Source organism: Perca flavescens, chromosome 1, assembly GCF_004354835.1.
Source record: "Perca flavescens isolate YP-PL-M2 chromosome 1, PFLA_1.0, whole genome shotgun sequence".
In the NCBI taxonomy this organism is placed as follows: Eukaryota; Metazoa; Chordata; class Actinopteri; order Perciformes; family Percidae; genus Perca; species Perca flavescens.
The window spans coordinates 11,097,301-11,124,984 of NC_041331.1; the positions used below are offsets into that span (position 1 = coordinate 11,097,301).

At 43.0% G+C, this 27,684-nt stretch overlaps 1 protein-coding gene and 2 long non-coding RNA genes across 6 annotated transcripts in view; 1 reads left to right on the plus strand and 2 right to left on the minus strand.

Annotated features, from left to right (window-relative positions):
* Positions 1 to 20,262, minus strand: part of vstm2b (V-set and transmembrane domain containing 2B) — a 55,296-nt gene extending 35,034 nt beyond the window's left edge. Inside the window, exons 1-5 of one of the 4 annotated variants that reach the window (XM_028574464.1) lie at positions 20,183 to 20,262; positions 18,806 to 19,960; positions 18,174 to 18,361; positions 17,310 to 17,339; positions 13,653 to 16,090 (exon numbers count right to left, since the gene is read on the minus strand). In XM_028574464.1, coding sequence (XP_028430265.1) covers positions 15,557 to 16,090; positions 17,310 to 17,339; positions 18,174 to 18,361; positions 18,806 to 18,896 — 843 coding nt within the window. In that variant the 5' untranslated portion in view covers positions 18,897 to 19,960; positions 20,183 to 20,262 and the 3' untranslated portion in view covers positions 13,653 to 15,556. Of the gene's footprint in view, positions 1 to 13,652; positions 16,091 to 17,309; positions 17,340 to 18,173; positions 19,961 to 20,182 lie in introns of those variants that run through there. The other 3 variants (XM_028574456.1, XM_028574447.1, XM_028574473.1) reach the window with 3 other exon arrangements.
* Positions 4,983 to 8,024, plus strand: LOC114553248 (uncharacterized). Its single transcript, XR_003692274.1, has 3 exons — positions 4,983 to 5,263; positions 7,760 to 7,809; positions 7,993 to 8,024. It is a non-coding gene; the product is annotated as an uncharacterized LOC114553248 (long non-coding RNA).
* A 4,285-nt stretch (positions 20,263 to 24,547) lies between the features above and the next one.
* On the minus strand, positions 24,548 to 25,195 carry LOC114560504 (uncharacterized). Its single transcript, XR_003693195.1, has 2 exons — positions 24,823 to 25,195; positions 24,548 to 24,727 (listed from the first exon to the last, which is right to left on the minus strand). It is a non-coding gene; the product is annotated as an uncharacterized LOC114560504 (long non-coding RNA).
* Between the last annotated feature and the right edge of the window lie 2,489 nt (positions 25,196 to 27,684).

Genomic DNA, 27,684 nt, shown 5'->3' on the forward strand with positions numbered 1-27,684 from the left:
GTATTCAGCAATAACACAAGTACATAAAATGTACATATGATGAGCACAGATATGTTAACAGTCACACAAGACGCCGCAGTAAGTGCAAAATGTGTAAGTGACGTGTGCCAGGCAAAACCCTAAATAGCCAATAGACTAAAGAAGACATACATGAACAGGTGTTTTGAACTTTGGTTCAAGTAAAGTGGAGAACTTTTTGAAGTCAATCGACTCACACAGTTGTGTAGACATCCCAGTATCAATACACATATTAACCCACGGTTCCTTCGTGGGATTTTTCCCTTTAATAAATTGTCCACATATTTTACCACCTTCCACTGCAAGGCACTTGCTTTTATCTGACACAGTCATAATCAAATAGGACTCTGCCCCTTTCTTCCGACTTTCGGTACAGCCATGATGCCAGGTGAGGGGCATGGACTATGCTGTGTTAAATTTGACATGGAAAGTCGGAATTATATATATGTCTTTGGCATAGACTGTATAAAACAGGTTTATTGGTCAGAAATGTCAACTCTGAAAGATATAACGTTATTTGCTCTATGAAAGACATTGACAAAGAGGAAAACTAAGAACTTACTCGATCATTTTATTTTATTTTAGTTAGTTTTGTAAACAGACATTACAGTTACATTACAGGACTGGATTAGGACTGTATTTAAAGCGGATTCTGGTTTCCAACTTCGTTCCAGGTGTGTCTGTTAAAACACGGACGGAGACAACTTCTCTCTTTTGATGCTTTATTAAGATCAAGCAACGCCGAGCTAACAGGTGAACACAAACAACAAAATCACTAGCTAACTTACTTTAAATTTGCAAGAACTATAGACCAATACAACAACAGGCTTAAATTAACTGACAACATAGGTTATACGACTACAGTTCTCAAGGACGCACACACACAATCCACCTGATTATCATCCGGACAGCTAGTGTCTTTTTTGTTTCTCTCATTTTTTTCTCTGTGTGGCACGCGGGCCCGCTCGCGGTGTGAGGCACGTACCTGCGCTATTTTCCGACATGCACTCAAAATCACTACTGATATACGACCTTTTGTACAAAACTAAAGTAACAAGCCAATTTTCTAAAACGTAAGGAGTAGAAAGTACCGATATTCATGTTAAAATGTAAGGAGTAAAAGTAACAAGTCGCCACAAAAATAAATAGTAAAACTATCTAAAAAGTCTACTTGAGTACAGTAACAAAGTATTTGTACTTCATTACTTCCCATCTCTGTCCTAGTCTGTCCAAACCACAGACTGTTATTTCTGATAGCTAACTTTAGCTAAATTAGCATAATCATAATTAAAACTATAACGTTATGTAACGTTAACGTTACCCGATACATCCAGTCTTGCGCTTATATTCTCTGACATGTCTGTTTATGTCCTGTTAAGAAAACAGTATTATATATTAGGGAACTCACACAGAGCAAGTGTCTCGTCCATTGATTTGTTTTGTGCGTTGCTCGTGTACGAATTTGCTTGTCGCTCTGCCTGTCAGGTTGCCGGCGCCACCTTACCTGCCCGCTCGCCTCTCGTTAATAATACATTACTAGGCGTGTTTATCGCTGCGGCCTTCTGGAAGTAGGGCAATGTTTTTTTGTCCCGCCTACTACAATAGTGAAATGTGATTGGCTGATTCATCTGTACGCTACTAAACTAACACACACACTCTGGACTTCTGTCCCGGTTATTAAGTCCTAACCAATGAGTAACTGAGCTGTAACCTTTTTTCTGCCTAGAGACAACAACTTAACATCAACAATTTAATTGGATAACTCTGTTTTTAAGATTTTAGGACACTAACACTGTCATTTCTGAAGCAAATTTGATAGAAAATCAAGCTAAAATTAGAATTAAAAGAGAGGATTCTCTTTAATTGAAATTCGTTAAATATTACATTTAAAATGCTGATATGTTGGGACATCTCTGAAGTCCTTGAAGTCTCTAAGGCAGACCTGGGCATTGTACGGCCCCCGGGCCACATCCGCGGGAGGTCAATGGGAAGTCAGCAATCAAACGTAAATAAGTGTACATCATGCATTGAATACACCTGGGGCCTGTTTCACAAAAGCAGAATATATAAATCCAGGATAACTGATAAAGTGAGGCTTGACCTAGTCTAATCTGTGCATCCTGGCTTGGTGCGTTTCACGAAGGCCAAGCCAGGCTGAGGAGGAGCGACTAGGTCGAGCCAGGCTGAACTAATTCAGATCGATGCGCGTCCACGGCTTTCCTCAAAAGACTGCGAGGTCGATCACAGATTTACTGATGCCAAAATGGAGAATACGCATTATACATACTTTATACAGAGTGAGCAGCAGCTTCTTGTGGAAGTATGATGACGTGAAACACATTATTTGAATAAAAAGAAAATAACACGGCCCCTGTAATGAAACAGCGAGAGAAAGCGTAGCAGACAATCAAGGACCGACTGAATGCGTAAGCAGCCTAAATATATACATTAACTGACCACTGCTCTGGATGGAAACCGTCATAATCCTACCATTCAATGATTAGGCTACTAATCATTTGCACAAATTAACAATTGTACTCTTTGCCTTAAAAGTAAGCAGAAGATAATGTTACTCAGGAAATTTACCATGAAGATCAATTTTCTAGAACGCTAGAATATGATGCGTAAGTATCTCTTTCACTCTGTTCCTCCCTCTCTCTCATTGGCTAAATATTAATTTCCTGAGTCATATTAACTTCCACTACTCGCTTTTAATGCAAAGTGTACAGGTGTTCGTTTTTGCAAATGACAAGTGACACATTGAATGGTAGTTCATAAATGTATATTTTTAGACTATCATTTAGTTGTCCGCTATTATCTGTCGCGTTTTTTTTATTTTTTACAGAGGACGAGTTTCCTTCTCTACATATTATATGCCTTGCTCCCTGGTATATATGGACATAGAAAATAAAGACACTGAAGAAATTGCACTGTAAAATCTAGAAACTATAAAGATAATAAAGTGATAAATTCCATGCACACTATAAACATGAATGGAACAGAGTATATTCATCAGTTATTTCCCCCCAGGCAAAATATAAGGTCAAAAACCATTGAGGTGTCCTCTCCCTGTTGTTACATGAATGTACAGTAGCCTACATCACTCGATAGTTACTGGTCCAGTGAACTAAGTCTATAATTTGGGAGGATTGTACAGTTAGGATATGTTCTTAAAATTGTACAATCCTCCCAAATTATAGTCCCAGTTTACTGGACAACACAAATTGTGTGCTAAGAATGCCAAATACAATGCACATTTAAGCAGAACAAACATGATCGTTATTGTTAAAGAATAAAAAAAGAAATTATAAACTAAAATAATTTAAGGTGCATTGGGGAACTATAGAAATGTACAGCATTGTATGTATTGCCCTTAGTAACAGACTTCATTTAAAACTCATTTGAAATGTTATCAGCCTTTTCTAATTATCTCAACAACTGCCATAATATATTCATACATTCTTACAACAATATGAACAGCAGTCTTCATACAGCAATATAAAAGTAACAATGACAAATTTATAATTATAAAAAAAATAATGGTCACAACTTTAAATAATAACAGTACTTAAATGAACAGCAATATGCACCTGTGGTATTTTAATCCAGGCTGATAACAAAAGGGTAAAACCACTGCTGAGTGAACAGAAAAGGTTACAAGATTAAAAAAATCCTGGCTGTTAGCGTGCTCAGGACCAGGCTAGCTGCACAGAATAAATCTCCATGGTGATTTATGTGCCTCTGCTTTCGTGAAACCGAGTCAAGGCTAAATTCATCCAGGATAACCAGGAAATCCCAGCTTAATCCCTTATCTTGGTTTATTGTGAAGGCGCCTGTTTTTTGTTGTTGGCTTTTTTTTGTGTGCAAACGTATGCAGCTTCTTCTTCTCTGGTTGCAAGTGGCAATTAAAAATAAGTAGAAGAACAACTGCAATGTGTCTGACCCGGACCATGGATGTATTAAGAGAACGGTCGGACCCTTGTGTCCGCGAGCCGCAAACTGAGCACACGAGAGACGTTAGCATGGGCAGGCATGAATGAGCTGTTATCCATCAAAAATGTCAGCTCATTATTCATCCGTCATCCGTTATTAATCGGTCATGTATGCTTAGTTATTTCTTCATATGAACACAATAACATTTTGGAGTGGTTGTAGAAGGCACTTCTCTCTCATGAAATGAGTTATAGTCACTTTGTCATTTCTTGGCGTTCAGCCTTGTAACAGAAGGAAATGTAATCACAAAGATATATCAGCACTGGAACTGCAACAACCCAGTCCAAACATGGAAGTGGAGCTTTGGACTGTGAGGTTTAATGTGCTGTGTCAGTAATCATCCAGAATACAACCAGCAGATGTAGGTTACATAAATAAAACCTTGGACACATGGCTTCACAGCGTCCTTGTTAATCATTGGTTGGTTCGGGGCTTACTGAGAAGTACACAGATATAGAGGGAGGAAATCTGTGTGCAGTAATAGCAGGTCCGGAGTTATCACAAGTTGACTGCTTGTGGCCAGTCTGAAGTGTGGGGGGGTAAGCCTGTTGCAGTAAGTGGCATAACTTCTGTGTAGCTTCAGAACAGTGAGAACAAGAGGGAACACTATAAACCGTGGTAGGTAAGTACCAAGGTGCTGGTCAATAGGTAATGTTGCATTAATATAATTTGTGTGTACAGTTATCGTCCTAAATGAAAAACCAAGTGGCTTATGATGCTGCAATGTGATCTGATTAGCTCAGAAAGTTAGAACAGGAGGAGGGGATCACCCGACTGCATGGAATACAGGATAGCATCAAATACCCTAGCATTAGATAACGGCAGAACACAGTGTAAATAACTAAATATCTGTCTTTAAAACTGTAAAAATGTCAAAGTCTGAAAATACAGCCGTTATTCTGGCGCAATCGTTACCCTTAATGTTCTCGTTATCAGTCCGAACTTTAACACTGCACTGTAAAAAATTATTTCCCCTTTTTGTTGTCTCAACTTCTGTTTTGGGGTCAAGTCAACTTTCAACTCAAAACTTTTCAATACTTTTGTTAAGATAACACACATATCTGTGTTTTGCTCAGAAATTCTAATGCACAGTTGACACAACTGAGTCATGCTTGTCTTCTCAAATGTAAGTTGAAGTTCACCCAGGGTTCACCACGCTACGTCATTTTGCACATGCGCAGAGCGGCAGACCACGTTAGTCAACGTCTCCTCCATTGAAGGACCGAGCGCGAGAAGCGAGCTGACCGTTGGCGTAAGTAAACTTTTAACTTTTTCTATGGTCTAATATTTCAGCATAGTTTGAGTTTTGTTTTTACTAAGCTAAAGTTTTTAACGAAATACTGTGAACTGACCATTCAAACCTACAGTATAACGTGCAAGCCCTTAGTTTCAAAAACTTAGCTAGCTAAGTGATATGTTAGGTGTGTGTGTGTGTGTGTGTGTGTGAGAGAGAGAGAGAGAGAGAGAGAATTACGGGAAAAGAACAAACATTGCTCATTAATTAGCTAGTAGTAGCTAGCTAGCTATCTAATGATTATGTGGAGAAATTCTGAACTTGCCTTCAACTAAGTTATGCAAGTAACGAACTAATCCTCTGAATGTTAGTTAAGTTAGTTAGCCCTTATGTTGACTAGCTAGCTGGTTTGTTCGATGAAGGCTGTATATCTATGGATGAAGGCATGCATGGGGAAATGTTGTTTTCTTTTGAATTTCTGTCATGGCTAAATATGCAGGCTGAGGTGGTTTAATTTAGGCACGCTTGTCCGAACATGTTCTGATAACGTATCTTTTGCATATGGTCAGATGTGGCAAATGAGCTATGACGTTGAAACACGTTAACTAGTTTAAACAAGCAATATACTATTTTTTTATCATGAATTGTGCGCCCACTTTTGCTCTAGATTTAGCGACTTTTCAAACCCCCGTTTTTCACGAAAGCGACTAGCCACAAATCTGGCGACTTTCTTTTGAAAAGACGCCAGTATTGTCCGGCGAGCAGGCAAGGTATTTCTCTGTTGTGTCCGCCAAAACAGTCTGTGACTGAGGCGCAGCCCCCCCTCTGCTTTCTCCTCATCTGCAGCAGCACTGATCAGGCAGCGATATTACGAATCCCACTATGGCCACGCCAAGACCCGCCCTTCAATAGCGTTCACACACTACTATTGGCCAGGCGTCCATGCTTAGGTCCTATCCCCTGACCAATCCCCTAACCCTAACCTTAACAACTCGAGGGGAAATGCCTAACCCCAACCAATCGAGCTGCTTCGTAGGGCGGGTCTTGGCGTGGCCAAAGTTTTTTTTTTTTTTTTTTTTTTTTTTTTTTGAATTCCACAAATATTTTTTCTTTTTAAAAGCCACATGGAGGACTTTGCTCTTGTAATGCAAGATGATCACTTACTCAAAATGTTAATTTTCTATGTTCAATGTAAATAAAAACAATAAAAACTCTACTATTCACATCATTCATCATGCCATATTTAAAAGATGTAATCAAAAATATATTAGTGTAAACCTTGGCAATGTAACCGTAATCAAAATAATCAAATTACACATTTTTTCAAATGTTATCAGAGCTGGTTACAGTTACATAGTTTTTGTAATCTTATTTTTTAATCCAAATTACATGTAATCCGTTACCCAACTCATACACACGTGTGTGTGTGTGTGTGTGTGTGTGTGTGTGTGTGTGTGTGTGTGTGCGCGCGTGTGTGTGTGTGTGTGTGTGCGCGCGCGCGTCCGTCAGAATGTTTGTGTAGTTGAGTGTATCAAGGAATTACAAAAGCTAAACTGTCGATACTGTCTATGGTCGATACCATGGTCGATACCTTCTTATATACTGTCTATGATCAATGCGGTACGCAAAATTACGAATCCCACTAAGGCCACGCCAAGACCCGCCCCACGAAGCAGCTCGATTGGTTGGGGTTAGGCATTTCACCTCGAGTGGTTAAGGTTAAGGTTAGGGTTAGGGTTAGGGGATTGGTCAGGGGATAGGACCTGTACATGTAAGCATGGACGCCTGGCCAATAGTAGTGTATGAACGCTATTGAAGGGCGGGTCTTGGCGTGGCCATGGCGTGGCCATAGTGGGATTCGTAATTTTGCGATCAGGCAGGTAGCTAGAAGGGGAGGGGGTGCGGGGGCCGGGTAGGTAGGAGAGACAGCGGGACGGCGGAGGGAGCTACCTAAGTAATACTTAGAATGTAATATAAATTCACGTAGTGAGTTTGTGATTATTTTGGCTAAAGATTTATAGTCTCTCATATCCTCTTCCCCAACCGTCATTTTAATAACTAAATGAAGTGAAACGTAAACGTGAATATTATCAATAATAATAATATTGAAGAAGTGAACTATTTATAGTTCTCAATCTGAACTGAAATATTCATTACTCACGCTACCGTGTGTGTGTGTGTGTGTGTGTGTGTGTGTGTGTGTGTGTGTGTGTGTGTGTGTGTGTGCGCGCGTGCGTGTGTGCGCGTGCGTGCATGCGCGCGCAATGAAGTGAGGGTTATCAGACTGACTTGCTTTGTTTTCTTTGGATAGATGTAGGCCTTAGTACACTAGGGAAAGGGCTGACCAATGCATTATTTTTGATTGGTATAAAATAGCCTTCCAACATAGGGCATAGTCCTTAAATTGCATTACATTTCATGAAATAACAAGCTTGTCTGACAACACACCTATGCTATTTGTTTGTATTTTAAGCCACGCTAATGCAGTATTTTTGTTTCTATTTCTTTCTTCAGAATCAACTGACCGAAGATTAATTCAGTGTCATGACTGATGCAGTGGAACTGTAAGTTTTGTAGTTTTTCCTCAACAAATCAACGCAAAGTAATAAGGCATTACAAAGTTCAGCATGGATTCAATGGAACTACTTGCCCCTTTCCCTGCATATACAAAGTTGTGTACATTTTTTTTTTATTATTTATGAAGCACTGATGTCCTTTCTGGTCTGTATCCCTCTTCTGTTGTCCAGAACTAAAAGAGAGAGAGAGAGCAGTTGTTCTCCTTGGCCTGGCCCATTTCAGAAAGAGGATCCCTCCCAATTCTTCAAGATTTGTAAGGTATGTGAGGAATCAATGCCACTCTGGAATCCATATCACTTGCTAATCTCAATCTTTTTGATCCAAATGAAGTCATGATCCTGTAGTTATAGGATATCTAGAAAATATGTCTTGTTATAAAAATCTAGACGTGGAAAGACATCTGCTTAAATGGAGAACAAGTGAATTGTTCAAAGTTGCAGTGACAGGATTCCTTGCTCAATTAATTTGACATTGTAATGTATTTGAATTTCTTCCATTTACATAGGTTTACATTAGTTTGCATCAGACATTTTCATACCCAAGTTTGCTATACATCTTGAATTTTCATGTGTTGAGGAAATAATGCTGATTTGCAATCTATTCTTATTACTTTGTTGTGTCATTAGCCAAACGAAGAGAGTGAGGCAGTGAAAGGAATGAACGAGGGAATCTTGGTGGTTACAGAGGAGGATCCTCAACGCCCTGTCCCCAAGGAGATGATTGATATTGCACTGATTCTGGAGAAGCATATCGTTCTTGGGACCTGAAGGATGTGCCCAACGCATTCGCCCTGCTGATGGGTCTGCTCTACGTCTTCAACATCCATTACCCAAAAGGGCTCAAGTACATGTTCGAGGTAATACAAAAGGTGATAATGAACATTGGTGGAGACCTTTGCTCTTCAAAGTTAATGGACTCCGGTCTCTGTGCGGCTGATGGACAGATGGACTAGACAGTCATAGCTGATTTTTATATTACTCAAAAGTGCCACCCGTTATCTTGGCTACATAGTTGTCATGGAGTTACTGTTCCTTTTTTTTAAGTGTGTCTTTTAAAAACTTGTAAGGTCAGTTGTTTGTGGGATGAAAAGGAGAAAATGATTGCCTTTTGGTTGTACTACCTCAAATAGTCTTGTTAAATTATCATGTTGCACACAGTTATGCAAATATTAGCTGTCAATGCTAAGGTGGACTAGAAGTCCTGAGAGTTGTTTTGCTCTGTCTCTCAAAATATGCTGTTTTTATTGCCTCTATAGTTGACATATGTGACTGTATATGTTCTCTTATTTTGCCACCACCTTGCACACTCAGGCTATCTCACACACACTGGCTCTCTCACTCACTCATTCACTCATTCACTCACTCTCTGTCTCACACTCACTCACACAAACACTAACTCTTTGTCTCACTCACTCTGTCTCACACACTCACACAAACACTCATTCTCTGTCTCACTCACTCTGTCTCACACACTCACTCACACAAACACTCACTCTCTGTCTCACTCACTCTGTCTCACACACTCACTCACACAAACACTCACTCTGTGTCTCTCACTCACTCTGTCTCACACACACTCACTCACTGTCTGTCTCACACACACAATCACTCTCTGTCACACTCACTCTCTGTCTGTCTCACTCACTCTCTGTCTCACACACTCACTCTGTCTCACACACACTCACTCACTCTCTGTCTCGCTCACTCTGTCTCACTCACTCTCTGTCTCACTCACTCTGTCTCACACACACACTCACTCACACAAACACTCACTCTCTGTCTCACTCACTCTGTCTCACTCACTCACACAAACACTCACTCTCTGTCTCACTCTCTTGTCTCACACACTCACTCTGTCTCACTCACTCTCTGTCTCTCTCACTCACTCTGTCTCACACACACTCACTCACTGTCTGTCTCACACACACAATCACTCTCTGTCACACTCACTCTCTGTCTCACACACTCACTCTGTCTCACACACACACACACACTCTCTGTCTCGCTCACTCTGTTGCACTCACTCACTCTCTGTCTCACTCACTCTGTCGCACACACACACTCACTCACACAAACACTCACTCTGTCTCACTCACTCTGTCTCACACACTCACTCACACAAACACTTACTCTGTCTCACACACTCACACAAACACTCACTCTGTCTCACTCACACAAACACTCACTCTGTCTCACTCACAGTCACTGTCTCACACTCACTCACACAAACACTCACTGTCTGTCTCACACACAAACACTCACTCACACAAACACTCACTCTCTGTCTCACTCTCTTGTCTCACACACTCACTCACTCTGTTTCACTCACTCTCTGTCTCACTCACTCTGTCTCACACACACTCACTCTGTCTCACACACACAATCACTCTGTCACACTCACTCTCTGTCTCACTCACTCTGTCTCACACACTCACTCTGTCTCACACACACACACACTCACTGTCTCGCTCACTCTGTCGCACTCACTCACTCTCTGTCTCACTCACTCTGTCGCACACACTCACTCACTCTGTCTCACACACACACTCAGTCTCACTCACTCTGTCGCACACACTCACTCTCTGTCGCACACACACTCTGTCTCACACACTCACTCTGTCTCACTCACTGTCTCACTCACTCTGTCTCATTCACTCAATCTCACACACACACACTCACTCACTCACTCACTCTGTCTCATACACTCACTCACTCTCTGTCGCACATTCACTCACTCTGTCTCACACACACACTCACTGTCTCACACACATTCACTCTGTCTTACACACTCACTCTGTCTCACACACTCACTCACACTGTCTCATACACACACACTCTCTGTCTCACACACTCACTCACTCTCTCATACACATACACTCTCTGTCTTACACACTCACTCACTCACTCTGTCTCATACACTCACTCACTCTGTCGCACATTCACTCACTCTGTCTCACACACAGACACTCTCTGTCTCACACACTCACTCTGTCTCATACACACACACACTCTCTGTCTCACACACTCACTCACTCTCACTCTGTCTCACACACTCACACAAACACTCACTCTCTGTCTCAAACTCACACAAACACTCATTCGCTGTCTCACTCTGTCTCACACACTCACTCACACAAACACTCACTCTCTGTCTCACTCACTCACTCTGTCTCACTCATTTTCTGTCTCACACACACTCACTCACACAAACACTCACTCTCTTTCTCACTCACTCTCTTGTCTCACACACTCACCCACTCTCTTGCTCACTCTCTGTCTCACTCACTCTGTCTCACACACACTCACTCACTCTCTGTCTCACACACAATCACTTTGTCACACTCACTCTCTGTCTCACTCACTCTCTGTCTCACACACTCACTCTGTCTCACACAAACACACTCACTCTCTGTCTCGCTCACTCTGTCGCACTCACTCTCTGTCTCACTCACTCTCTGTCTCACACACTCACTCACACAAACACTCACTCTGTCTCACTCACACAAACACTCACTCTGTCTCACTCACTCTCTTGTCTCCCACACTCACTCACTCTGTCTCACTCACTCTGTCTCTCTCACTCACTCTCTCACACACACTCACTCACTCTCTGTCTCACACACACAATCACTCTGTCACACTCACTCTGTCTCACACTCACTCACACAAACACTCACTTTCTGTCTCACACACACTCACTCACACAAACACTCACTCTCTGTCTCACTCACTCACTCTGTCTCACACACACTCACTCACTCTCTGTCTCACACACACAATCACTCTGTCTCACTCACTCTGTCTCACACACTCAATCTCTCACACACACACTCACTCACTCTCTGTCTCGCTCACTCACTCTCTGTCTCACTCACTCTGTTGCACACACTCACTCTGTCTCACACACACACTCACTCAGTCTCACTGACTCTGTCGCACTCACTTTCTCTCTGTCTCATACACTCACTCACTCTGTCGCACATTCACTCACTCTGTCTCACACACACACACACACTCACTGTCTCACACACACACACTCACTGTCTCACACACATTCACTCTCTGTCTTACACACTCACTCTGTCTCACACACTCACTCACTCACACTGTCTCATACACACATCACTCTCTGTCTTACACACTCACTCACTCTCTGTCTTACACACTCACTCTCTGTCTCACACACTCACTCACTCACTTACACACACACACACTCTCTCACACACACAGTAACAGTAAGGCTTATGATTTGTAATGGCAGAAAAAGGCAGATAGATATTTAACAGAGTGGATAAGGAAAAAAATGTTGATGCTGTGTCTTACCATTGTTTTATATTGTATGAAACACTTGAATGTGTGAAATAAATGTTTTTGTTAATCTTGACTCACATTCTTGTGTTGTGTAAACTTAAAAAAAAAAGTTGGTAGAACTTAGATTTTCAAGGCAACCGAGTCAACTTACTTGATATGTTAATACAACACACATAATAAAGTCAACACAAATACAAAGCTTAGTCAAGACAACTTGAAAATGCACATTAGCCCCACTACATAAAGTTGTTGAATTGATGTAGATTGGAGTTGACTCCACACAATCATTAGTTCATATAATGCATAATTAGAAGTTGGATCCACTAAATTGAATGTTGTGTTTACAAATAAACCTTAGTTGACTGAACATGTTATTAGTACAGTGAACTTGCAACATTAAGTTGAGAGAACTGAATAGCCTCTTTGTGCCAACTTAATATCTGATTTCCAATCAACTTATAATTTCAAGGCAACCAGGTTACACATATTTTTAAGTTGAGTCAACAAATTTTTTTTTACAGTGTGTTGTGACAAAACTTGCATGAAGAAAAGTGTGTTTGCCTACTAAACTCTCGTCTTCAAATTGTATCTCGGGGTGGGGGATACCACTAGTTGATGCTGTGATTTTGGCAAGGTGTTAACAATCACAAATTGTTGTAAACATGCCCTTGTGTAATGCTGCATGATGGCACTGCTGGCCCTGCAGGAGGACTACGCTAATGGAAGAATCAGGACAAAAAGAGACTTCAGGGACCATGACGATGACTGGCTAATATGCCGATTTAGATTTTCTAAAGCTGCACTCTTGGATCTATATATTGAATTGGGTGCAGTAGAGAGGGCAACACTCCGGAACCGTGCCACCCCGGTCCAAATACCGGTCCTCGCCACTTCTGCGGGAAACCGGCTGTTTCCAGAGGGAAATGGCAGACAGCTAAGTGTTTTTTTAAAATAAATATTATATTTAATCTGCTGGAGCTGCTCCCCCCGCGACCCGACACCGGATAAGCGGACGAAGATGGATATTTAATCTTCAACTTTATCACTAAGGCTTGTTTGGATATAATATATAGTTCTGTTAAATCTTATCATATACGTCTGGTATATCGAAGCTGTCCCCGAGTGCCTTAATGCCTGCCATTTTGGACGTATTATTAATATAGATAGTCTATAGATCAGGGTTCCATATACTGTGCAAGAACAGGCCGAAATTATGGCTAAAAATGGGCATGTACAGGGCGGGATAAGTGGCTGATCCACATACACACGCTTGTAGGTAATCTCTGATTTATAAAGGGAACATTGCTTACAGGTGTGCGTACACACGGTTTCATAAATCTGACTTTTTTCGGCGTACGCCTATTTGGGCTTTTGGGCGTACGTACACTTATAGTAAGGATCCTACGCACAGTTTTATAAATGAGACCCCAGGTGCTTAAATGTGTGCAACAAGATGTTTTGACAAGACAAACACACTTTTATCAGCCTATTGCTGCGATGTGCTGCAGCAGTGGCATCAGAGCCGGACACCGAAACCAAACTAATCAGAAAGGCCCACTCTCTTCTGGTAACAAAACAATACAAACTTTATTCTCATCGTCACATACACCTGACAGTATCTCTCCATTTATCCCATCCTAAGCATTAGGGGCCGTGGACACATACACATACAGCTTCCAGGGAGCAACTCTGGGTTCAGCGCCTTGCTCTCAGTGATACTTTGACATGTGGCCGAAGGAGCCAGGGATCGAACCGCCAATCTGTTTCATGCTGTAAGCAGAACTCAGAGAGGAGTTCAAATCAGCACCAGCCGCATAGTGGCCTATATACATGTGCGGATGGTGCTGATTTGACTGGATCTCAATGCTCCACTGTAAAGCTAGCGCTAATGGGATATCCGTTCGCAGAGTCAGGCTGTACCAGACGGGTGCGGAGCTGTCAGCCTTCCGCCAGAGCTCCGACTGCCGTCTGTCCGTGGCGGGCTGCTGTCCAGTATAGCGTGGCTATTTTTATTTCGCCGCCCATGTTATCCAATCTGGCCGTTTCGGCCCACGGCGCTGCAACGATAGTTTCGGCGTCTCCTCTATTTCTTGCGTTAAAATGAGACAGTTTCATAACCTATGAAAACGTTTCGTAGTCACGTTAAACAGCAGTCCAGTTCCGTGTTTTAGTACAGTCTGTTTTAACAACTGCTGCGAGCTGTACGGGAGTAGGCCTACCCATTAACACCACATTCAAGCGCTTGATCGGCAGTGCTGTCCCGCTGCAGGGAGACTCTGCTGAGCCCCGTTCACATAACAGCTGCAGCTAAACTGTATTCCTATTTCACTATGATGGTTACGTTTGTAATTAATCCGCGGTTCACATGCATGCCAAACCATAGGGGCGGTCTGTTACACTACTACTGTAGGCTATATTAAAAACAGTTTCCAGAGGTATTTGAAATCGTCCTCATTTTTTAAATGAAATAATAACGTCATACCAAAGCTGTCAGTGGGCAAAATGTATCCAAACCCCAGCAGGGGGACGGTCTGTCTTTGACACTTGGACTACTGTCTGTTAAAAATAAATAAATAAAAAAAGTGTGTCTTTATGCATTAGTTTTTTTCCCCGCTGTACCCAACCGTGATTCCTAAACCAGGGTACCAACCCAACTGTTACGCCTCTGATCTCTAATAAAAGGCTCCACACACATGCAGCAGCATCAGTCCTATCTGCTCCTTGGGAATGGCTGATCAAAGCTGAGAAACACACACACACACACACACACGGAGGTACATGTTGCTGTAAGCCGAGCCCAGCATCTGCGTCTGTAGGTCCCTTATCAGTGGGCGTGTGTCAGACAGTGTGAGGCAGAGCGACTGCTCTCATCAGCAGCGCAGCTCACTCCACTACCATGAGTTTTATTATTCACGAGTACGCTTCATAGAACAGAACTGGGGCAGGAACAAGAGCTAACCCCCCCGCCCCCCAACCCTCATTCTTCCCCGTGCCGTCTGCCAAGCGGCTGGCAGGACATAGGTCTTACACCTTCATACATATGTCCACCAAAATGCTCTCCTGATCTAAAGAGATTAGAACGGTGTGAAAGAGCTGTGGCAGGATCAGAAGGAGATAATGGAGAACACTGAGCTGAGCCTTCATCAACAATTCATACAACACATGAGCGCACACATGGATCATACAGAAATGTTCCTGCTCTCACATGCAGCGCTGCCTCCAAATCTGAATCATGTTACTGCAACAGAGAAAATGTGTTTTATGATAGCTGTACATGTACACGTAGATGTCAAATGTGAACAAAGCTAGAGTCCCTACTGATGCCAGAATGATAAAATATGAACATAACACAATAATATTACAGACTCTCTCCCATACTCCAGTGAGTATTAACTAATTCCAGAATATTAACAGGACAATATGATTATTTGAAGTATGCGGTGTCCAGTCTGACATGGCAGCGAGGCCTCAACGTTACAACTGATGGAAGGACCGAAGCATCCTGTACCACAACACACAGAGAAACATCAACCTGCAGCCCCCCCCACTCACCCGCTCCAAGCTGCTGCCGGAGGATGGCAGCGCTCCCTGGCAGCGCTGAAGCTGACGACTTGGCCAGCGAGGTGCTGCTGGTGGAGCTGGCCGGGGCGGGGGCGAGCCCCCGCTGGCCCCCCCGGCCCGGCTCCATGGTGGCCCTCCCGGCACCGGCCCCTCCCAGCGCTGTGTTGCTGCTCCTCAGCGGCCAGCGGTTCTGGATGTGCGACACGGCCTCCTCCGCCACCATGCCGCCGCCCCCCCCCAGCGTGACCCGCAGCGTGGCGCGGACCGTGAACTCGGTGGCGTCGGCGTCGTCGGCCCACAGGTCGGACACGCGGCACTCGTACACGCCCTCGTCCTCCTTCTTCACCCGGGACAGGCTGAGGCGGTGTGAGATGGCGTTGCCCTGAACACGCACAGTCTGGAATGAGCACAGGAAGGAGACACTGAAACACTTCATCATCAACAACAGCAACAACAACAACAACTACCAGTTTTAGCACGCATTAATCATTAGCTTAATGAGGGTGGCTTCATGTTTCGAAGTTGGGGGGTTTGGGGGGGGGTGTTAGCTCCTTTAGAGCCTCGTTAAGTATGTTTACATGCACACCAATATTCCACTATTATTACAAATATGACATTATTCTGCATATGATTCAGGTCATGTAAACAACATATTCTGTTTGGATATTCCGAATAAGGCCTTTTTCCGAATTGAGTATTTTCAGATTAAGACATGCGGGATATGCCAGTATTATTCTGGTTTTAGAGGCATTCTTTGGACATGTATGCAGCACATTCAGAATCTGCTTATCAATCAGGGTTTTTACTGCAGTTTGTGACAGTTTACAGCCTCTTGCCTTACGGTCAGCTGTGTGTGTTGCTATGATTACTGTACGCAAACCAACTAGCCGACAGTTTGCAGGGCTGCGGTAGAGATGCATGGCCAAAAAATAAGAAGGAGAAACACAGCTACTTTTAAACATTATCAAAGACTTGGATATCAACAAGTTTTTGCATATGACCTTTTCTAGAAGCTGGTTGAAGGAATGAAAGAATGACGCCGTGTTCACACGCTCCAACAAGTCCTCCACCGATGCAAAACTCTACTATACTATTTTGCACGGCTACATGTAAACAGGAATATTAGTGGAGTATTCACTTTCATTAGTCATTGTCTTTTTCGGAATAAGGGCAAAACCCGGAATATTATGTGCCTGTAAATAATAGTAATAATGTAAAAGCAAACAGACCTAAACACATTGCCAAAGCTCCAGCAGTCACAGCCAGTCTAACACTGACCCCAGGTCAGAGACACAGACTAATGCATCAGCTGATTTAAAGGGTAAATGTGTATAAATATGCATGGCAGGATCTATTGAACTTATGTTTTGAGATTCCAAGATCATGCTTTTATTTAGCCGTAATGATGAGAAGCTTATTTCTCATTAAAGGAGCAAAGGACTAATCCAGAAAAAGTGAGTCCGGTGATGGAGCAGGTTACAATGTTCCACCTTTACAATCCACCACGTCAGCTAGTGCTCTCTTTCTCTTTAAACATGCTACGTGATGTTCTGTCAAATAAATATGCACATCATTTATCAAATGATCTTCCTGTGTGAAGTACTAAAGACACTTACACTTATTTTGGTGGCTTCCCTTGGAACGACCTGAAAAAAAAGAAAACATGGTGAATCCCATGTACAACATGTTTTTAACACAACATCAGCTGGCATTTTACTAAAAGATGCACATATTGGCAACAATAACACAATATGGTTATTATATTTGATGGATAGAGCAAACGACATGAGCAGAGCTGCTGGTGTACATTTCTCAAAGACGCCATTGATAACCTCTCTCTCTCTCTCTCTCTCTCTCTCTCTCTCTCTCTCTCTCCCCCTCTCTCTCTCACTCTCTCTATCTCTCTCTCCCCCCCACGTTTTAATGTGCTTAAAGTGCAGAGGAAACGCTGCAGATGGAATGACTCCTCAGAGAACTGGAATAGACTGATTTGTCATGCTGAAAGGAGAAGTCATTCCCAGCGCGTCCTGCCAGAGCATCCTATCATGGCGGCTTTCTGCAGCCAACCTGAGAGGAATGTAATGCAGTTGATACCCAACAAGTGCCTTTTTCAGCATTGCCCCTCATCCTGAATCATGCACGCGGTTCTAACACTGCTGACTCTTACTTAAATAAAAAAAAATTAAACATACTGAAGATCAGAGAAACACTCTGCGCCAGGCTCATTATGTAAGTATGTTCAGAGATTTGCAGCCTGTGGATTTACACTGCTAATGCATATATGCAAAGAGTACAAATGTGGATCGCTGGCAGATTTACATCTGTGCTTATTGTTACATATCCAGCTGATGGCCAAGACATTGTGTTTTGTAGCAGCTCAGGTGTGAAGATACAGTGTTTATCCAGATAATGTACGGTTCATGCAGGGCAGAAACAACACACGTGTGTGTGTGTGTGTGTGTGTTCAGGGCTGCAGGTACCTGTGCTGTGTTGGCCGGCGAGCTGATCTGCAGCTCTTGAGGCAGATCTTTGGGCCCAGCGTGCTTCAGGTACCACCACTGGATCTCCAGAGACATGGGCGCTGAGCTGAGCGCCTTGAAGGCGCAGGGCATCTCCACATCCTCGCCCTCCCCCACACTGACATCCTTAGGGACCTCGGTAAATGCAGCTTTGGTATATAAGAGCAATGGGGAGAGAGGCAGAAGCACTAATGAATGAGTGGGATGGCAGTGTGATACACCTTTCATACTATAAGCCTGAGACAGTCCATGGTGTGGCCATCCATGCACACTCCTCCTGTCCTCCCAATTAACTGTCATTAATACTCTGAAAAGCTTTTATTACAGCACATGACTGACAATCTGCCATTCTTTCATGATGCTGTGATGTGGCACAGCTGGCTCATTCTGTGTTTGCTTTTTAATGTTGAACTGTTTTTATTGCTACAATGCTCCACTATTCAAATCAATGCAGGAAAAAAATTGCACAGGCTTAGTTTCGACACAGCAGGAGAGGTTTAATCCTGCACACATGCTGCCATTGATTTTAAACTAAAGCTTTCTAAAAGCTTTTTTATCATTCTCCATTTGCTTCCTTTCTGGGGTTCACTTACCATTTGCACAAATCATAAAGGGCCAGTTGAGAATGAAGTAATAAAGGAGGCTGAATAGTCCCGTATTCCCCATGTCACACTCAGCACACATTAGACGCTCATTTGACCTGGATATGTTGCGTCCTGTTAACTCTAATCAGTCCAGATATGGCCATAGAAGATCCCCATCCGTCAGCCCGGCAACATGTAGGCTACCGCCCGCAGAATGAAAAGCCCATTTTAGCCAAGAAACAAGAAGAAAGGAGGAATTCTACAATCAAAGAAGTGAATTAATCCCTCAGTGAAAACGGGGCTCCTTTATTCCGCACTGAGCGTCGGCTGGAACTTCCCGGTCAGCGGCAGAAACCTGCTCTTCATCCTTATCATCATCATCAGACCCCCGGGCTCTGCTCCAACCTATCACATAACCATCCTCTGTGTGTGTGTGTGTGTGTGTGTGTGTGTGTGTGTGTGTGTGTGTGAGAGAGAGAGGGAGCAAAAGCCGCAGAGGAGACACGGAGGACACCTCCTGACGCTGACAAACAGGGATAATTTCTGGGAAGAGCCGCTCGTCCTTCCGTCAGTGTTTATGGTTCCCCAGTCCGTACGCCAGCTGTCAGACCCAGAGGCTTCCCGGTTGGTGTGAGCGCGAGCGCATCGCGAGGAGGCGCGATCAACAGAGGTCTCTGGGCGCCCCTCCCCCTCTGAGCTCTCTCTCTCTCTCTCTCACACACATTTTTTTTCGATTTTAATTTGCTTTATTGGCATGACAAAATCAATAGATCTGTGTTGCCAAAGCACAGAAAAGATAACAACAGTACAATAAGAAAGACAAGAGTAAATACAGCTGATATAATAATGAAAGGAAACTGGATAATTATGATCTCAATTAAGATGAAAAACAAATACTGTACTTCAATAAGCAACGTGGAAAAAATAACAAATAAATACATAAAAAAATAATAATAGGCTATATACACCCAGTAAGCACATATAGCCTATGTCGCTGTGACGTCTTTAAAAGATCGCTTCATCGACTATTCTGTCCTAGCAGTTGTGTCCTAACAATGCTTAGGCAGATAGCGAACAAGGAAAATGAATGAAGCTGGTTTGACGTCTTCTTGAGTTGGAGATTTATTGAAGAGTTCACTCCAAGCAGTTTTCTTTTTTGTAAAACTAAGGAATACAAACAAAAATATAATTACTAAGTAGCCAAATATTCCTTTCACATTTTCATTCACGTACATATTAGCCTGTGCATACACACGCAGCTAGCGCTAGCATAACTTACATATCGCTACGGAAAAAGAATGAGCTACGTTAACGCTTAATAACTATAATATTATTACATAAGTGTTAATTATGATATCTGCATACAACAACCAAAAGAATACTTACGGACGTGCTACTCCAAGGATCCGACATGTATAGAACAGCCGTACAGCAATATTTCACCATGACACGTGTGGGAACTAAACTCATCCACTATCCTAGTTAACAACAGTAACGTCACAAAATGCACTACCCATTTCCGCCACTAGGAAACGCTCTCGCACCAACAATGATGCACAACAGCCTAACAAAACAGGCTCAGAATACTTAAATTCACATTTACATTTCTCGACCAGAACATCGACAGTTGATCGCTGGTCATTTTGAAATCTGGGTGCCTGGTTAGCTCACCTGGCAAAATGGGCGCCCATGTATAGAGGTTTACTCCTCAATGCAGCGGCCGTGGGTTTGACTCCGACCTGTGGCCCTTTGCTGCATGTCATTCCCCCTCTATCTCCCCTTTGAAGTCTAAGCTGTCCTATGCCAAGAAAGGCCTAAAATGCCCAAAAAATTATCTTAAAGAAAAAAAAAGCTGACGAAAATCTTTTAAACTCACCTTTGTCAATCTGAAATAAAAAACAGATTCAGCAACTGCATGGCCTATGTTTTCACAGCCGCCATTATGGTAGGTTTTGAAATTCGGGGCACAATCCAATCACACCGGTGTGTCTGACATAGGCGGGCCAGAGGCAAGCTAAACAGATGACGACAGTGCTGCAACGTCAAAGTCATTAGTAAACATTGGATGATGGCTATGAATGAACACTGCTTGTTTGAAACAGCTTTGGCCGCTACAATGAATGAGTTAGACTTGGCTTTTTATGTAAAAGAGGAACAGAAGACGGCGCTCAAATCGTTCCTTTGCAAGAAGGACGTTTTTTTGCTGTTTTGCCGAACGGACATGGCAAGAGTTTAATCTACCAGTTAGCGCCGCTGGTAGCTAAGCATATGGGGCTTAGCGAAAACCCACTGGTGGTTGTGGTCTCGCCATTGATCGCCCCTTATGAAGGACCAGGTGAAAGAGGCAAAGAAATTCGGTCTTTCGGCCCTGCAACTTGGCGACCCCGAAGAGGAACAGATCTGAAGCGGGCAATGCCAGATAGCACTCAGCAGTCCCGAGTCCTGGCTGAGGTGGATCAGCCAGATCTTGTGGACGATGCCAAGGGGGATCAGTCAGATCATGTAGACAATGCTATGTCATATTTTCTTAAAATCCTTGAGACAGGGGAAACCTTGCAGCTTTATGATGTGACAGGGCAGTCCTTCTCCGACTTTGAAGATGATGCAGCAATCCAAACTGCCTGAAAATGACCCCACCTACATTCCATCTCAGGATGACACGGATGATGAACTGGTTGTAGACCCCTGAACCACCCAAGAAAAAGTCCAGTCAGCATTTCACCGCCAAAGGCAAGAGATCGACCATCATTGTCATCAAATGACTCAAAGAATCCCCCTCTTGGTGTCCCATGTGACATAAACAGATGCAGAAAGCAATGTACTTTCAACATCTCACATGATAGGTGCAAGGCAATTCTTCGTTTTTTTTAAGACAATTTTTTGGACCTTTTTAGGCCTTTATTTCCACAGGAGAGATGAAGACATGAAAGGGGTCGGAGTCGAACCCACAGCCTCTGCGTCGAGGAGGAAACCTTGAAATATGTGCGCCTCCTCTACCAACTGTGCTAACCTGGCCACAGCAAGGCAATACTTCATGCCTACTGGTCCACGAACTTCCATGAACGGAAATCATGGATTTTCAGCAACATCTGCAAAGCAGCAACAAAAAAGGACTCAAGGACCAGCCGCCAGAAAATGGCATACTCTTACCACTTCAAAGACAAGAATGGACAATCCCGTGAAGTTTGCTAGCTGTTTTTCATAGCAACCCTCGGATACCATCCCAAAAATTATCGGTCCATCACAACGGCTGTGCAGTCAGAGTCGCTTGACTCAGTTATGTCATCAAGAATAGGGAGGCACATCCCCTCAAACAAACTGAACTATGGCCCAATAAAGGATCACATAGAATCATACGGGCCCTCCATTAGCCACTACAGACGCCAACATGCTCCGAAACAAAGATACCTGGCAAGTGACATAATCGTGACTAGTCAAGTTCATGCATGAAGACTTCATAGAGAAAAATCCTGGCTTAAAATGTCCATATGAGGCTTACTGCAAAGTGGTTAGAGAATTGAACACTAGTTTTACAAAAGGATTGCATTTAAAATCCTTCTCCTGACCTACAAAGCTCTAAATGGTCAAGCACCATCATATCTAGAACAGCTCTTAGTGCCATATTGCCCCACTAGAGCACTGCGCTCCCAGAATGCAGAGTTACTTGTGGTTCCTAGAGTCTCTAGGCCTAGACCTAGAGGTTCAGTTTATCCTTTACTTACTGTATTTATAATTTCTTTAGGAAAGTCGAGCAAAAAGGAGGATGCTAACGTTAGCTTGGAGGCTATAACCACGCTACTCGAGCAGCACCGAGAGGCACTGGCCACCGAGTTCAAAACTTCGTTTGGTCAGCTCGACTCAAAGTTAGACCAAATTAAACTTACAGTGGAGGACCACGATCAACGCGTCTCGTCCCTGGAACTTTCTGCAGAGGACCTGTGTCAGCATGTCGGAGACCTTGAGAACATTTGTTCTACTTTAATGGCCAAGGTGGCTGACCTGGAGAGCCGAAGCCGGCGACAAAACATACGCATCCTCGGTTTACCAGAATCCACTGAAAGCGGGCGCCCAACTGAGTTCTTCTCTGATTTACTGCAGGAGGTTTTCGGGAGTGAGACGTTGCCAGTCCCTCCAGAAGTCGACCGAGCCCACTGCTGCCTAAACGCTAACCTGGCACCCGGCCAGAGACCGCGGCCAGTTATTCTTTGCCTGCATCGGTACCAGACGAAGGATCTCCTCATCAGTCTCGGCGGAGAGGGAAGCTCGAGTTTCGCGGCAAACCAATTCGGATCGTGGAGGATTACAGCCCTGAAGTTCAGAGCCAGCAAGCAGAGTATCGGGACGTCATGGCAGAGCTTTACAGACTGGGACTGAAGCCTGCGCTACTATACCCAGCGCGACTCCGCCTCACGTTGTCCGGTGGAGCCAGAAAGTGGATAAACTCAGCCGAGGAGGCGCAGAAATACATCGACACCCTCCCTAGGTCACCTAAACCCTTATAAAGACCCTGTCAGAGGACTTTTAACCCACTGGATGGGAGATAACGTTGTATAGCCCTACTTAATGGCAACGCGTCAGTTAAGGTCTATGTAATTGCCTATTTACTAGGATATCGGTAGGAAATGGCTACACTCAAGTATATGTGCACTTTGAATTAGAAACTATTATTTTTTGTGTGTGGGCCACTACTACATTATCTAATCTTGGACCTGTATGGGTGTTGTTGCGTATTATATTTTTCAAAGAGTGTTAACCCATGTGAGTTTTCCGTTTCATAGACTGATTGTTCAGGGCTTACACAGTTCAGTTATTACAAAGTTGATATTCAGTCCATATAGCCATATTCCTTGGAGTCTATTTGGATAAGTCAATATATTACTAAATAGGTGCTTAAGTTTACTTTCAGTACATAGCTGGAGAAACAGTTTAGCTTTAGGCAGGAAGGTTCGATTTGTAAAATGTTTTTTTGTAAGAGCTTGCTGCTTTTTCCTTTTTTAGCAGCTTTCTTGGGTGGGGAGGGGGGGGGGGGGGTTGTCACTGCCAGTAACACTTTAGCAATATATTTAAGAACATTACTTTACACTAGCCACTTTCAACCTGCACAGACCTGTTTCGGCCTGCCATCTGGTTCATTGTATCTACTGTACAACTTAACTTTCGTATTTACTGTGCATGGATAGACACCTTAATCTAGTGAGCTGGAATGTCAAAGGTCTTAATCATCCTGTTAAGAGAAGAAAGGTCTTTTCTCATCTCAAACATCTCAAAACAGAAATAGCCTTTATGTAAGAAACTCATTCTTAGCTTGGACAGTGGCCATCGTCAGGTTGGGTGGGGCAGGAGTTTTACTCTTCTTTTCAGGCTAAAGCCAGAGGTGTTTCAATCCTTATCAGCCAGAACATTTCCTTTGTGCCACAATGTGCTGTCTGACAAGTTTGGTCGGTATGTAATTTTGGCTGGAAAATTATATAATACCCTTGTGGTATTTGTCAATGTATATGCCCCCAATGTTGAAGATGTAGGTTTTTTTGAGCGGTTATTTTAATTACTTCCAGATCTGAACACACTCAATTATACTTAAGATCTAAAAATGGTAAAAAAAGGAAAGGGGCCGACAACGCCACCTAGGATTTCTCAAGGCCTAGGACCTCATTAAAACTACAGTCATTATAAGTAAACTATTAAAAACAAGTTCTTTTTTGCCAGGGGAGAGCAGTAAAACAGTGTATTTAAAACAATGAATAAAACAAGTGAGGAGTAACGGATTTATTTTAAAGGAGTAACAATAAAATTAGTTAAAAAGGATTTTTTAAACAAATAAACATCAAGTTAAAACAGTCCAGACAGAACAGGAGTCTTGGCTTAAAATGTCCACAGGGCTCAGCCAGGAAGCAGCCTCCTTTGTACCGGTCACCTTCCTTGGGGCATGACCTGTAACAGAAACTTTAGCCAGTAACACGTCCTTAGAACCTGGTACCACTTCATACACTCTACTACCATCAACACCGGCCTAAAAAGGGACTTACGCGGGAGGGAGAGGTTTTACACTCTTGCACTTTTGCCGCTAGCGGTCGGTGTTAGCGTTTTCTTGATTGTAGCTTCAGGGCTCCTAGGTTCTTTTCCCGTGTCCCTTCGTCCGATCTGCTGGCTGCTTCTCCGCCAGTTCCGTATGATCTGTCACGCTTTGGTGTCTTCTCTCCTTCCCTCCTTCCCTCCTCATACTCATACTCATACTCATACTCATAATCATAATCATAATCATAATCATAATCATAATCTCAGGTCTTCCTCATGTTCTCCATGGCCTCCTCCTTCTCCCATGTGCCTCTGCTACTCTGTTCCTGCTCTGTCCTTTTATCTAAGGCCAATCAACCCCTTCTGACTCCCAGGTGCGAGTCATTAGCCTCAGTCAGTGTCAGGTGGTAGAAGTCAACATTAAAAACCACACACACATTTCAGAATAAAAGCATGCAATTAAAAAGATAAAAAACCACAGCAAACAATAAAAACACAGCAATCCAATAAAAGCATGCCCAAATAAAAACATCCACTTCCGCCCCGTGACATATGCACACACTCAAAAAATCCAGCTTTTTATAAAAGGCGAGTGGAACTCAAAACCAAATTCGACCTACTAGCTACTCACTCAATTGAACGCATACTTCTAAAAAATAAAGCCAAATTCTATACATATGATAAATTACTTGCGAATCAACTTAAAGGTGCCAGAGCGAAGCAGAATATTTAAAAAATCCGCACATGTGATGGCCGGATAACTTCAGACCTTTTGCAAATTTATGATGCTTTCAAAGATTTTTATTCACAGCTTTATACTTCAGAATCTCAAACGGATCATAAGGTAATGCTTGACTTTCTGAGCAGTCTCAATATTCCCAAAATCTCATCAGATTTTAAGGGAAGATTAGAAGAACCGATATCACAGGCAGAAATAGCTTCAGTCATTTCTTCAATGCAATCAGACAAGTGTCCGGGCCCTGACGTCTTCCCGGCTGAGTTTTTTAAAACATTTTCTACACTTCTTTCCCCACAGTTGTGTTCCGTTCTATCCGAATCCTACGGAAAAGGCTCTCTCCCTCCCTCCTTTACCGAAGCCTGCATCACTCTTATTGCCAAGAAAGGTAAAGATCCAACTGAATGCGAATCCTACAGACCCATCTCCCTCCTAAATACAGATGCTAAAATTTTTGCTAAGGTTCTAGCTCGAAGACTAGAGATTGTCCTCCCTACTGTTATATCTGAGGACCAGACCGGCTTTGTTAAGAACAGGCATTCTTTCTTTAATGTGCGTCAATTATTAGATATCATCTACTCTGCTTCTGAGGAGGTCCCTGAGTGTGTTGTGTCAATTGATGCAGAAAAAGCATTTGACCGCGTCGAGTGGGTCTATCTATGGGCGGTCCTTGCCAAATTTGGTTTTGGAACAAACTTTATCTCATGGATCAGGTTGCTATACTCTCATCCCAAAGCCTCAGTTCATACTAATTCGCAGTTGTCCAAGCCATTCGACCTACATTGTGGAACCCGCCAGGGGTTCCCTCTGAGTCCCTTGCTTTTTGATTTAATCATCGATCCCCTCGCTATAGCCTTTCGTGGCTGTGAGGACATAGCCGGTATTTGGAGGGGGGGCACACAGCATAAGGTCTCTCTATATGCAGATGACCTTTTGCTTTTTATCTCAAACCCAGGCACCTCTATGCAGTTTGCTCTGTTCATCTGTTCAATCATTTTAGTCAATTTTCGGGTTATAAGATAAATCTTGGAAAAAGTGAACTGTTTCCCATCAACTATGAAGTACATGCCTCAGTTACTAACTACCTGCCATTTAAAATAGAAAAAAACAAGTTCTCATACTTTTACATTTTGGTTACGAATAGATTTAAGGATCTTTATCAAGAGAACTTTATCAGTCTGTTAAACCAGGTCAAACAAACGCTAGCACAGTGGTCGCCTCTGTCAATGTCTCTTGTCGGCCGGATAAACTCAATCAAAATGGTTATTCTACCAAAATGTATGTCCCCTTTTCAGGACTTAATGGTGTTCATCCCAAGGTCCTTTTTTGACCAGCTTGACTCAGTTCTTTCCTCATATATATGGAGAGGTAAGCGACCTCGTCTGAATAAGTCCCACCTTCAAAAAGCCAAAGCTGCGGGTGGCCTGGCTCTCCCTAACTTTCGCTTTTATTATTGGGCTGCTAATCTGCGCTGCCTTGCATTTTGGTCCTTTTTTCAGCCCAATTCCCCCGACTGGGTAACCATGGAGTTACATACAGATGAGAATATATCCATACCTGCACTACTTGGGTCCCCACTTCCATTCCCCTCTATTACATTTTTTAAGAATCCAGTGGTTAAACAGTCTTTAAAGATATGGGTTCAACTAAGGAAATGTTTTGGGTTGCATAACCTCTCTCTACTGAGCCCTATTGCATCGAACCATCTTTTCAAACCATCAACGCAGGATCCGGTCTTTAAAGACTGGCATAGGAAGGGTTTGGCTCGCTTCTATGACCTGTTTATAGGTAACACTTTAGCATCATTCGAACAGCTAAGCGACAAATTCAGTCTTCCAAAGTCCGATTTTTTCAAATATTTGCAAACAAGACATTTTGTGCTGTCTAAGATGTCCAGCTCTTCTATATCAGCAACCACTTCCCTTGTTGATATGGTTCTTTCTTTAAACCCATCTCAAAAGCGACTTGTCTCTGCCTTGTATGGCAGGATGCTGGATCTAAGGCATGCCCCTGTGGACAAGATCAAGGCGGCATGGGAAAAAGACCTGGGCCTCTCATTGTCGGAAGATACATGGAGTTCCGTTCTTAAACTGGTTAATTCCACCTCTCTATGTGCTCGCCACTGTCTTATTCAATT